The sequence below is a fragment of the Sugiyamaella lignohabitans genome, chromosome A, assembly GCF_001640025.1.
Source record: "Sugiyamaella lignohabitans strain CBS 10342 chromosome A, complete sequence".
Taxonomy (NCBI): Eukaryota; Fungi; Ascomycota; class Dipodascomycetes; order Dipodascales; family Trichomonascaceae; genus Sugiyamaella; species Sugiyamaella lignohabitans.
In genome coordinates, this window is record NC_031672.1 from 279664 (window position 1) to 293048 (window position 13385).

Consider the following 13385-nt stretch of genomic DNA (forward strand, 5'->3'; position numbering starts at 1 on the left):
CTAGGTTGCCGCACCGACATAGCTCCAAAGAAAATGATGTAAATTGTAGTCCCCAGCAACAATAAATTTTGATAATTGGTTGTCGCCGACCTTGTCCATAAAATCTGAATAGTCCTCCTTGGGTGTGTCCCATGTCCAGATTAACTTCTTGGTTGTATACATTTATCATAGTAACTCCTTCGATTTTACCACCACTGTCGTGGTCAGACGATTCTTCGATAAATTCACACTGCCTCTTTCATCTCATTCCCGCGTTTTTCCATTTCAGGGACCTTTTTGTGGATAATACTGTATGTTTTCTCCAGTCGGTTGATCCGCTCCGTTGTAACTCATGACCGGTTCGGTCTGCTTCAAGCCTGGATACTTTTGCCTCAAGTTGGCCTTTTTCCTCTAGCAATTGGTTCACAATGTTTGCCAACTCTTCTATAAAGCTAGCTTTGGGTTGTTCGTAAAGTTGTTTGGCCTTTGCTTCACACAGCGCATGAGTTCCGAACAAAAACATCTCCCTGCATCTGTCTGACTCTTCTAGAAGAGTTCGATAAATGTCAGTCAGACGGACCTTGGTAACTTTGCTCATATTCTCCGTTCCATTTTCCATGACGGCTTTTATTCGTTCACTGTGTGCTGCTTTCAATCGGCCAATTGAAGTTTCCTCCATTTTTCCCTTTACTTAAATGCCTAATCTCAGGCATCATCCGAAAAGATATAACATCATCAGTAGAATGTATAAGTAGTAAATAGTTTCCTATACATTAATAATTTCCAAACCTTTCCTGAATAAATATTTCTAAATTAATTTTATACAACACCTCGAACCGTCTGAGTATATTCATTTGGGACCCTGCCTGTCCTTCACCCCCTGACACGGCTGAATATCCCTGTATGCATATCATCTCTATCCCCACTTTATCACTGCAGAATATATTTATACAAAGGAGAGGTGCCGAGTTCAAGTCTACCATTCAGTAGCTGTGTATCCCACCGATTTTTACAGCATCTCGCTGTTATAGAAGTAGACTATTGGTGTTATTTGTTAGGATCTCAGGCGAATTGAACACTGCTTCCGAGATTCCCGATAAGCCAGCTGTGCATTTAATTGCGGATACTCAGGCGCCAAGAGGTTAGGAACATTCAATTGGGACTGGAGTCTCGCTTTTTAAAGTTTAGTAAGAGGCCGATAAAGCTAATCCCAATAATAAGGAAGGTATTGTTCCACATCGATACTCAGACAATTGCTGTAAATTCTAGTCAATTGACTGTTTGGTTCATTTGTCGCTTGCTGCAACAATCTTTACACTGAGTAGGTCATATTCCGCTGTCTATTGTAAGGCAGGGCCGTAGAAAGTCTTTGGTACAGTTCGGAAAGAAAGCAACAATTGCTCCACCGGAATTATATGTCTCAGTTGGGTACAAGCGAAGAATTATTTTAGTGATTTTGACAAGAGAGAAGTCAAGTAATTTCGTTCCGCTTACAGTAGTAGAATGACAGACTCAGAATCGAGTTCATACCATCATCAGGCAAGAGGAGTGCCATTCAAACCATCGGAACATGAACATCGACGTGGCCATCGAGATCTTTTAAAGGCACTCTCAGACCACCCAAAAAGCGGTAGTAACGGTAATTTAACTCGAACGTCGTCTGCCTCGTCTAAGACTTCAGAACATCCAAGTGCTGTGGAGTCCACATCTAATGAGGACGGTCTTAGCCATTCTGAAAGCTTTGGATATCATTCTTCCAAATCGGAAGACCATTCACATGCTTCATCAGCCTCTCACTTTTTAAGCAGCGTCTTGACAGTGGCTCAGAATGCTGCTAATTCCTTGGCAGGGCTAAAAAATGGGGAACATGAGGAATCGTCTAGATCCTATAGCGAAGCTGATGAAAGTGAAAGCGTGAGTGAGGCCAGTATGAGCCATCAACGGGGAGAAGACGGTAAATTGAGTGAAGTAAAAATTGAACCAGTTCGTTCAACCATTTCAACAATGGGCAAGGGCGAGCTATCATTAGCCACGCTAGGGTTTTCTCGAGATTCAGGGTCCCAGCACAGGGCTGCAACTCCTTCAGGTGAAGGAAAGAAGTCACCCCAGCTTACCGACTCATTGAAGCCGACCTCACCAAACGCAAACGAAGGTTATGTCTCAGGAGGTGAAGGTGAATTCAATCTCCCGGAATTCCATTCTAATAAATTTAAGAGATCGGTTAGCATAACCAGAAATAGATCTCGTCGGAATACAAACAAGTCTATGGAACAACCACCATTTAGAGCAGTTAGCTCGTCAACAGTAAGCACTGAATCAAATGAAGATGAGGATTCACCTGAAGATAGTGTCACAGCGTTTCCTGAGGGCGCTGATGGTGATCATCACTTGACAGGATTTGCATATGCCAACCAGAAACGAAATAAAGAATTCCATCGTTTATTCAAATCGGTTCAGCCTGACGACTATCTCCTGGATGATTTCAATTGTGCTCTCAGCAAGGAGATTCTGATTCAAGGTAAAATGTACGTTTCTGAGCGACATGTTTGTTTCAATTCCAACATTCTCGGTTGGGTTACAAATCTTGTTATTGCATTCGACGAAATTGTTACTATGGAGAAAAAGATGACTGCCGGTCTATTCCCCAATGGTATCGTAATCCAGACATTACATGCTCGACACTCGTTTGCAAGTTTCGTCAATCGAGACAGCGTGATTGACTTTCTCATGAGTATTTGGAAGAAGAGTAGTCCTCATCAACCAAATCGGTCGGAGGCGTATGCGAATGGGTCTGCTGTTAATATGTCAGACTCAGAGTCGACAAGCTCCACCGACAAGGAAAGGAATAGGGAAGTTGATTCTGATGATGGATCGTTTTCATATGGATCTAGTGGAGAAGTCATCAGTGATGAACTTGACACGGATGATGAATTTGGTGAGACTGCTAGAGACAGTCCGAGCGAAAGTGCCAACAAAGATAGCTCTGGGGGTAAAGCTCCTGCAGCTGGAAATGGCTCAGGAGACGGAGCAGGCGCTGACTCAGGTTCTGGATCAGGCTCTTGGCCCGTTCCTCTTGAGGGTCCAGAAACTCATGCTCCAACCGACTTGCCTGCATTAGACGCCAATGATAAGGAGCTAGCAACGGAAACAATTCATGCTCCACTTGGCATTGTCGCGAATCTTCTTTTCGGATCTGATTCCACATGGTATAAGAAGTTTTTGACGGAAAATCAAAAGAATATCAAGCTTGGCGAAGTGCCACCGTTTGAGGCCGATGGGGGCAATAAAACTCGTCATTACGAATACGTAAAACCATTAAGTGGTCCAGTGGGCCCAAAACAAACAAAATGTATTAGTACAGATACAATTGAAAAGTGGGATCTTGAAAACTACGTCGTAGTAACTACAGCTACATCTACTCCTGATGTTCCAAGTGGTGGCTCATTTGTTACGAAGTCTAGGACTGGCCTCTGTTGGGCACCCGGGAATAGCACCAAGATTGTTATATCTTATCACATCGAGTGGTCGGCAAAGAGTTGGCTTAAGGGGCCAATTGAAAAAGGAGCACTGGATGGACAAACTCAGTATGCTAAGGATTTGGTAGCTGCGATTAACAACACATTGAAATCAAAGAGTAAATCTAAGGCACCTGGTGGAATTGCTGTCACACACAAGAAGCCACTTAAAAAGAAGAGGAGAGAAAAGGTTAAGAAAGTCAAGATTGATGTTGCATCTGCTCCCAAGAGTAGCCTTGAAAAGTTTATGAATTTACTGACGGAAAATCCAGTACCTGGTGTCCCTCTTCCTACATGGGCTTTGTTGACTATTGGCATAATTCTCTTCTCTGCAATTCGATGGATGTTTTTCTCGCCATCGGTACCCACCGAAGTTGAACAAGCACGATTGATGCGGGTTGAGGAGGAATATCAGATGTGGAAATGGTTTGAAGATAGAGGACGAGTGGGACATCCTCTTGTGCATAGAGGTGAGGGTAAATTCGACGATGGCGATATACTTCGTTATCCTATTTTCCAGCCAGGCGTATCTAGCCATGTTAAAGGCAAGAAAGGCTCTTATTCCGAGCAGGAAGTGTTGGAAGCAATTCGAATTACAGAGCATAGATTGAGCATATTGAAAGAGCGTTTGAATTCAACGTGATTTACTTTCCTCGCTATATTTAGTAATTATTTTATCTTTGTTTTATTTTATTATTTTATTTTGTTTTGTATTCGTGTCGATCGTATGGGAATTCTGATTTCTTATATAACTGGCGTACTCCTTTCCTTCTAGTATTAAAGCCATTGAGTGGCCTACGTCCTCTGAGTTGACATCAAACATATCCCACCAATTTACCTGATCCGACACTACTACATTCAACTTAGTTGCAGCTAGGATGATGCTGGTAACAGCAATGGTATTGGGCTGATGCACTATCGTCAGAAAAGGAGAGTCTCTTATACCGTCATTAATTGTTGACCATGTCAGTTTGATAATATCCGATCCGGCTCTCTCATGAAGTGATAGAACTTGAATATAAGAGAGAGCCAAACTGTAAGGTAGAACCACATTCGTATCAAAAGCTAGTCCGGCCAGTACTTCCATTTCTGTGGGTGATATTTGTTTCCAGGTATCAATGACATCAAAGGTTTGTGGTACACTAAAAGTTTGAACATCATGTTCGAACACTAGATTACCATTCAATGACAGAAACTGGACCACGTAACAGAGTTGCTCGGGTTTTATTGGATGCCCCGAAACCAACTTTGAAGATATTAGTAATACTGCTGCAGCAACATCATGAATGGGAAAATCGCGTAATCCAGTAGTTGTATAAAATCGTTGTGCCAAAACAATAGCTCGTGATATCACAGTTTGACTTAACCGCAGATAGATCCCAGCAGTCTGGATGAAGTTGGCCGTCAAAAATCGGTTATGAAAGGCGCTATCCTTGCCAGTTCCATGACCGACAGCCTTAGTAGAATTCAGTTGATCGCTTGTAGCCAACGCATTGGTATAGAGAGTGCTGTCAGCCGACATCCATAGGAGAGAAATACGTTGCTACTGAATGATAGACATCACCAACGTATTAGTAGGGAAAATCGTTGTGGGTAAGGGCGGGTTCTGGCCCAGAATCTTAGGGTCTAGGTTCTCCAGTTATTTGAAATATCACTAGAAAACTCACCACTCAAAACTGATATAAAACAAGTATTCGATTGTGGCTACTTTAGTATAGCTACCGCTTGGTTTATAAAACCAATGCGTTGGAGCAAACTTAAAACTCCCTTTAAGTCCACGTTGGATTTTCCTTCCTTCTTGTGTGAAAAATGATCATCTTTCAAACCACATTGAACTCAATAAGCCAGTTTTGTGATAATTGAGGAATGAGCAAAGAACTTATCATAAATGGATAAGAATTACCGGCAATAAACAGCCATTCGACTAATTCGCCCATCAGCGATATGAACATAGTAAGAAGTTAAGTATTGTGGACAAGATATTAAATAATAGTCTATCCTGTATTGCATTTCTTCTTCAAGTGGCTCTTCATCAGCTGCGTAGATTTGTCAATATATAGGAGTAGATGGTATTTTCTACAGCACACGAACATACTACTGCCGTAAGAGGTTAATTCAGGGGGATCTACAAATCCAAGCACAGGATTCTTCTAATTCTTGACTTCCTTCAATGACAGTAAAAAGCATCCATATTACGTAGAGAGAGTAAAATAGAGATTATAGCTGAGCCATCAACAAATTATAGCATAGTTGTTTGCGAAGTCAACTAGCTATATGGTTACAGCCCACCAGCAATTCTGGTACAATATTTGCCCTTGCCCTAATCAAGTTCCGTGATAAGGTTCGAGAGATTGAAAAAAATGTTAATGCAGGTCAGAAGTCCCTTAACCAAGTCCACACCTGAAGACAAACTGCGATATGACTTCTGATTCCATGGCCAGTTCAAGTTTTCAAACTATAAAAGCAGCATCTTCTTCCACTTCCTTAGCCCGTATCGGTGCTCTTAAAGTGCGATCAAATAGCTCGCCAGTAAGAACACCCACTTTCTTGTGCCCCACCTCGCGCGGTGTTATACCTCACTTATCCCCAGATAATGTTGTAAAATGTGAAACCACAGCGTCTGTTGGCGCTCTTATTTCAGTCGAGGACTTTATGGAAAAGGCTCCCCAACAAAATAGTGCCCTACTGAAATACCCAGGCCCTACTAGAGACCTGTTTTCGTTTCCTTCGAAGTTTGGATTGGCACTCTCGCATAGGCGACCGGTCCCTGTACCTTCTCCTCAGGCAAACTTTGATGACAAGGTTAGTGTCATGACTCCCGAGGGATTCAAATATATGACTGTGGATATGTATTCAGAGTTCATTACGAAATTCGAGCCTGACATGGTATTTTCAATCCCAGATATTCCTAATTTGTCACCTGGTGGAAAGCCAGGAAATAACCGTGCACAAAAGATGCTGAAAAGAACAGAAAAATGGCTCGATGAGTTGCTGGAACAAAGATCGAAACATACAACTGGTTTTGAGATATTTGCACCAATCTTGCCAGGTTTGGCAGCAGAGTTTCAATCGAACTATCTACAAAAGATCAAGTCGGATGCTCGTATAACGGGAATTTCCCTATGGAATGCTCAAGCCGCAAGATTATCTGAACGACAGGCTGAACTTGCAAAGAAAAGAGACGTTGCCAAGCACAGTGGTGCTTCATTAGATGGAGAGGCGGCCATTTCTACCGTCACCTCTTATGTGAAGGCATTGCATGAAGATGTGTCAAGATTAGCAGTGGCTTACAATAGTGGTCTTGAGACACCTCATGAAGTATTGGACCTGGTTAATAGCGGAGTTGATTTGTTCGTTGCGACTGGAATTAATGATTTCACAGATGCTGGTGTTGCCTTGGATTTCACATTCCCTGCGAGTGAAGAGCATCCTGATTTTGGATTTAATCTCTGGGACCCTAAATATGCTACAGACATGACCAACTTTGGCCGTGCTAACCGTGACACTGTGCCAAACACCTACTATCGTGCCTATGTCCATCATCTGTTGAATGCTCGAGAGATGACTAGCTGGGTTCTGTTGCAAATGCATAATATCGCTGTGTTCAACAGATTTTTCGAGGGCATTCAAAAGAGCATTGAAAATGGAACCTTTGAGCAAGAGAGAGAGAAGTTCGTGAAGGTCTACGGCACTTCAGAAGAGGTGCAGGTTTTCCGCGATTTGTACAAGAAAAAGGATTCTGTTCCAACTGTTCGAGGATATCACATTTCTTATGAATCAGAAGTTATTCGCCGAGGCGAGGGCTCAACGCAACGACTCAACGACCCCCCTTTCAAGAAGTACAAAGAAGATGCTTCCCAAAACTAAATATATTATTGCATACCATCCTAGACTACTTAATAGACTGCATTTAGACCTCCAATATATTATTTTTTAACGTAAATATTGAAAATAGGGTGTAGGGTTTGGGATTTCTACATATGACCTTTTATGTATTGAATCTCGAAACTAGCGCATCTGTGGCTTAATGGCCGACTGGAAATCTGCGATAGCGCTTTTAGTATAGAGGTAGTATGCCTGCTTCGGGAAAGTGCTAATGCATGTCCCCACCCTTAAAAAGGGCGACTAGAGTTTTGTAGGTGACGGGGGTTCGATTCCTCCAAAGCGCAAAATTTTTGCTCTAGTTAAGCTGTTGAGTTATTTTTTTTTTGCAATTGATAGCAGTATCTCCCATTAACCTCCCTATGTCCTCTCGTTACGCTTGAGTGGAATGTGGGTATGTTAGATTTGCTTAGTGAGCTATGGACTACTTGAAAAAGTCATTATAATTAAAGTACAGGTTAATTAATTATTATGCAAAGGTCCGTGTCCAAATAAGCTATTTGAAAACCTCAGGCAGAGGGTCGATATCAAACCCCTCGTCAACTCCAACGCCTTTCATTTGAGTGAAAAATCGGCGTTCTTGCTGATTAACATAGATTATAGTCCTGAGACACTGTTAGTACGTTGAATAAGAATAATCCGCGACAGCCATACACCTGGCCCACTTACAAATATATGAGGATTCCTAAGGCAAGCATAAATAAAGAGGGATTTTGAAGCTTTGATGTCCACTTTTTAGAGGAGGGCTTCATTACCGATAATGTCTCATGGACGGTTGGTTTGTCGTTAGTCGTGTTTTCTTCGTAAGGTTCTTTATCGGTTTGAGTGGATGCTGTGCTTGACAGATTGGATGAAGTCCGACGATGCGCGGGTAGTGATGCATTGGGAGAAGGCGAAACGATATCTACGACTTCTGATTCAGGGTCGTCGCTCATTAGTTTCGATTGGATGCGTTCCTGAAGAGATATTCGGTCTTCGAGAGCTTTGAGTGTCTGTCGTATCATCATATAATCCAGGGTCAATGCTTGGTATGAATTGGCAATGTTACGTTTTCTGTCTAACGATGTGGTTGAGGATGTTGGAGATGCAGCATCGATGAGCCTGGGGATAGGAGACTCATGCCCGTTATAAATATTATCAGCACCATCATGTGCAGATGAGGATGAATATGAATGAAAGCTCTTGGGTCTACCATTGGACAATCTTGAATCAAGCCGCTGACGTTTGGTTTCCAAACTGCTGATTCTACGAGCAGCTATCTCACCAATATTATAACTGGAATCCGGAGTTAATGCGCCAGTCTGTCTGGTCCGTTGCCGTCTGGCAATTGGACTCTCAGTATCATCAATAAATGAGTCTACACTGAAGTTACGAAAGTGATATGGTTCATTGGGCCTGTATCCATTGCTTCCTCGTCTACCCAATATTGCTCCAGAAGGTGAACGATACTCTCCGATAGTCTCTGGTGATATATGGGTTGAAGTGGAAACAGCTCGAGTATGATGGTAGGTTGGACGATACGAAGGACCCATTGCTAAATGTTCATTGCTAGGAGCCTCTGAATCAGAGAACTGATATTTACGAGAATCAATCGCGGCACCAGTGGGACCCACTGGACCCCGAACTGAACCTCCTCCTGGCTTAGTAGGATAATTATAGCTAGCATCATCACCGCCTCTACGAAGATTGGGACTATAGGGTCTCTCCATACTAAGAGGACGAACTGGAGCATCCATTGCCGAATTCGATCTCGCTGCTGCCTCATACATACGTCTGGCAGCAGGCACAAAAGTAGGTCCCGGTACTGAATTGAGCTCTAATGAATCGCCATCCAATATATCGTCTAAAGTAGACATGCTACGTGTAGACCCTGTAATGCGAGAGATTCTTTTTCCATCTCTGGCAAAATCGAGACGTCGCTGTAAACCAACAGCAGGTTGAGAAGTTACTGTTGGGTTGTTTTCATTATTTACAGCAGTCAATGGTCTTGGTTTCACTGGCTCAGCGTCTGAAATATTGGCATTTGCGGCTGTGGTCCCCCTTGACTGCAGTGCAGAGTCGACTTTCTCATCAATTTGGCTATTACTGGAGACAGGTGCTGAATTTGCGGTTGAGGATGCCTCAATTTTTATGTTGTTATTAGGTTCACCAGTAGCTTCAGACTTTGTCTGGGCCGTCTGCTGTTTTGTCGAAGACAAACCCATTGTCAGACCAGATTCTACTGAAGTGACTCTATTTACGGCATTCGGAACTGATTTTTCTGTGCCTGTGATACCAGCTATCGCCGGCTGAGCAGATGCAGGTTCTTGACCGGATGATATCACTGGTCTTGATGCTACAGCCGAAAGATATTGAGGTTTATAAACAGATGTCCTCGCAGGTAACCCTGATCTAATGCCATTCTTCACCTGGCCATTCTGGTTAACCTGGTTTCCACTCTGGTTATCAGTCTGATCCGAAACAGGCCCCGCTGTAGACGGCAGTTTCACGTCCTCTTGATTCTGTCCTACAATCACGTCGCTCACTAATCCTCGTTCAAAGTCGCCTCCACCATTACTTATTTCATTTTCGATATTAATATTAAAGTCTAATACGTGCTGATTAACGCCAGCCAGAGGAGGCATTATAAACTGTCAGCTCCAATTCAGCTACTTCAGCATTCGCTTCCAACCGGCACCTAACTTCATAAACGAAAACGTTGTCGCTCAATGCACACAGAGACTCCAAACTAGAGTTAATAATTTACACAGCGAAATCCTAGACTATACAGAAAACAGATAAAGCCCTTTGACTCGCGATAAAATAATGGCCAGCCACTACCCACTATGAGATTCAAATCTGATACGCGTCTCCTGCCGAATTAATTATTTGACTATCTTATCGCAAACGCACAGGCGCGGCAGCGGCTGCATGCACCCGATTACCCCTGAATCTGTTCAGGGGGAAAGTGAAACGACGGGTGGGGGGGTTGTGCCTCCGGTGGCTGGGGCGCTGCCCCAGGCCCCGTTGTGCTCGCTTCGCGAGCGTTGTTGGGACCCCTGGCAGTCGACTCGAGCGCAGCGAGAGGAGCAGTGGGGTCTGGGGCACAGCCCCAGCCGCCGGGGGCAGCATCCGCCAGCAGAAGATATTAGTGCATAGTATTATTAGTGCAGTCTACAGATTAAAATACAGAAAACAAATATGAGTGATTAGTAAATTAGAATTCTCTTTTTTTTAGTTCTTGACGGCGTATGAACGTCTGAATTTGTCGTCGACCTCGGTGAGGTAGTAGGTGCCCTCGCGGAGGGCGTCAACGGAGCCGGTGGGCTTGAACGACTTTTGGAGATGGGCCTTCTCACGGAGAGCGAGAGCGGCCTCGTACTCGGTGGGAGTTACGGTGGTGCGGTCATCGAGGAGTTTCTTGAACTCGAGGTTCTTGACAAGAGGAGCAATGTCGCCCTTGATGACAAGGGAGTAGAACGACGAGGCAAGGCCAGAACCGTAAGAGAACAACGAGACTCTCTTGCCAGCAAGCTCGTCAGCAGGAACAAAGGTCAGTAAGGAGGCCAAGGAAGAGTACACACTGGCAGTGTACATGTTACCGGTGTTGGTAGGTCCGATAAGAGAAGGAGCGAGTCTGGTCTTAGAGGCATCCTTAGCAATATTTAAGAAAGTCTTCTCAACAACCTTGTCGGTCAAAGAGGCCTCGTAGTCAACAGACTTGACCTCAGCAGGGATCTCAGCATCGGCAAAGGCAGCAGGGTTCTCCAGGTAGTCATTGTAATGTAAACGACCATAACACTTGGAGACTAATTTACAGGTAGGAACGTGGAAAACACTGTAGTCGAAACGCTTGATTCCTTGCTTCTCCTCAGATGCGGTAAACAAGTGTCTCTTCTCAGCCTTCTTGTTGTAGCTTTTATAAGCTTGGTCCAAAGCACGAGTGTAACAGGTCAAAGAGAAGTGACCGTCGACAACTGGGTACTCAGAAGTGAGATCGGGCTTGTAGAAATCGTAAGCGTGTTGCATGTAAGAACCGTGAACAGGGTCGAACACCAAAGGAGCGTCAGGACCGATCAACAAAGCAACAACACCTGCACCACCCGTAGGTCTAGCAGCACCCTTGGAGTAAATGGCGATATCACCAGCAACGACAATGGCGTTTCTACCGTCCCAAGACGACGACTCGACCCAGTTAATAGCGTTGAAAAGGGCATTGGTACCACCATAACAAGCGTTAATAGTGTCAACACCCTCGATATCAGCATTGTCGCCAAACAATTGCATCAACACAGACTTGACCGACTTGGACTTGTCCAACAAGGTCTCGGTACCGACCTCGAGACGACCAATGGATGCAGGGTCGATGTTGTTCTTCTTCAACAACTTGCTGACTGCAGTCAAAGCAAACGAGTAGATATCCTCTCTGTCATCGACAAAGGCCATGTTGGTTTGGCCCAAGCCAATGGTGTACTTGCCAGCAGGAATGCCATCATGCTTCTCTAAGTCGGCTTGGTTGACAATCTGTGACGGGTTAGAAATGGGATACGGGGGTGGGGTGTTGCCTCCGGCGGCCGGGCTCTGCCCGGACCCGTAGCTCGCTTCGCTCGTTACGTCGTGGTCGCGTGACAGGGGGGGTGGGGGATAGCATAGCGGTTCAAGCGGTTGGAATATGGTAGGTAATGCCGTATAATTTTCCCAATAAACAGCAATAAACAGGAAAACAGAGCAGAGTTTGGGTCATCGATGTGACTGGGGCATCAAAAAACGAAATATCTGCTCCTGTAACCTTCATATGGCAGTGAATGAGCGACTGAGGGATCAGGATCAAGAAATCAGCAAACGAGAAGCTGAACCAGGTGAATACCAATTCCAAAGTCGAAATACCAACTACCAAAATTCGAAATACCAAATCCCATAGAGATCGTGCTGAGCCACCTCCTCATCAACAAGCTAAGGGAACCAGGGGATGGGGCGCAGTCTTCAGCCCTCAGCCAGTAGAGACAGGCCGTCATCCAAGCCATAATAAACTTACTCTGGAAGGAATATAGATTTCGAAGGCTTTAATACCAACGTTTTGGGGACGATCTGGAACAGTCATGGTTCTGGAGAGTTAGAATGGATCATAGGAGTCCGGCTGCCCGCGTCAGACACATTCTGTCTGGTTCGTGTACGGGATCTTGATCTGTACCAGCAGTCTTCACAGAACCTGGTGGTGAGACCAGACTTGAAATCAAATAGCCTGCTGAGAAGTTGAAAAACTGTCAAATTCTTTTTCACCAAAGTCAACAAAAATAATCAGTGGTCAACAATAGCCCGGATTGTACCTCGAGTCTTTGCTTAATGAGAACGACCATCAGATCACACTGCCAGGCAGATTTCATACTACACAGAAAACCAGTTGACAAATTCTGAATACAACTTACAAAGATAGATATAATAAAAAGAATCGATAAGATTAACAGTGAATCCGAAGAGAAGAAATGTTGAAACTAATCAAACAAAAAAACCACAAACAAGATAAAGTGTTGGAGTTTATGTTGCAGTTATTTTTCAGGCTGCATAGGGGTTGACTGGCGGCTGGACTGCGCCGTGTTGATTGAACGATTGATTAGGTCGAGGGGTGCAAATCAGTCTTGATTTGCACCTGTTTATGCGTCTGGCTATCTTGGGTTATGTCTGCTTACGGCCTGTTTCCTGGTAACTGACCACCTGTCGTACCTGGCTGATCCAGCCTACTACCCATTGACGCGCATAATTTCACTTAACGCGGCTATGGGGTTGGGGGTCAACCACCCGGAGGTGATGGGGGTCAACATCACAGGAGGGCTGAGAGAGGGGCAGGGGGCTCTGCCTCCGGCGGCTGGGGCTCTGCCCCAGACCCCGTGGCTCCTCTCGCTTCGCTCGAGTCGGGGCGTGGGGGATTGGTCTGGCGAGTGGGTGAGTGTCTGATTTTGACATCGTCTGATTGGATCTGATCCGGGCTGCTGATCTGGCGGCTGAAGTTATGGGAATTGGATTGGAGGTTAA

At 44.5% G+C, this 13385-nt stretch overlaps 4 protein-coding genes and 1 non-coding gene across 5 annotated transcripts; 3 read left to right on the top strand and 2 right to left on the bottom strand.

Annotated features, from left to right (window-relative positions):
• Positions 1-1482: 1482 nt before the first annotated feature.
• YSP2 (Ysp2p) lies at positions 1483-4137 on the top strand (the record flags this gene model as incomplete). The annotated part of the gene is made up of 1 exon (XM_018882808.1): positions 1483-4137. One exon carries the CDS (start codon positions 1483-1485, stop codon positions 4135-4137), a length of 2655 nt encoding a protein of 884 aa, XP_018734337.1.
• A 42-nt stretch (positions 4138-4179) lies between these two features.
• On the bottom strand, positions 4180-5016 carry AWJ20_85 (uncharacterized protein; the record flags this gene model as incomplete). Its single annotated transcript, XM_018882819.1, has 1 exon — positions 4180-5016. One exon carries the CDS (start codon positions 5014-5016, stop codon positions 4180-4182), a length of 837 nt encoding a protein of 278 aa, XP_018734338.1.
• An 896-nt stretch (positions 5017-5912) lies between these two features.
• Positions 5913-7361, top strand: AWJ20_86 (uncharacterized protein; the record flags this gene model as incomplete). The annotated part of the gene is made up of 1 exon (XM_018882829.1): positions 5913-7361. One exon carries the CDS (start codon positions 5913-5915, stop codon positions 7359-7361), a length of 1449 nt encoding a protein of 482 aa, XP_018734339.1.
• Positions 7362-7545: 184 nt separating this feature from the next.
• Positions 7546-7663, top strand: AWJ20_87 (the record flags this gene model as incomplete). Its single annotated transcript has 1 exon — positions 7546-7663. It is a non-coding gene; the product is annotated as a tRNA-Pro (tRNA).
• A 2926-nt stretch (positions 7664-10589) lies between these two features.
• Positions 10590-11801, bottom strand: ERG13 (hydroxymethylglutaryl-CoA synthase; the record flags this gene model as incomplete). Its single annotated transcript, XM_018882849.1, has 1 exon — positions 10590-11801. The coding sequence occupies one exon, from the start codon at positions 11799-11801 to the stop codon at positions 10590-10592; it is 1212 nt and encodes a 403-aa protein (XP_018734340.1).
• Positions 11802-13385: the final 1584 nt, after the last annotated feature.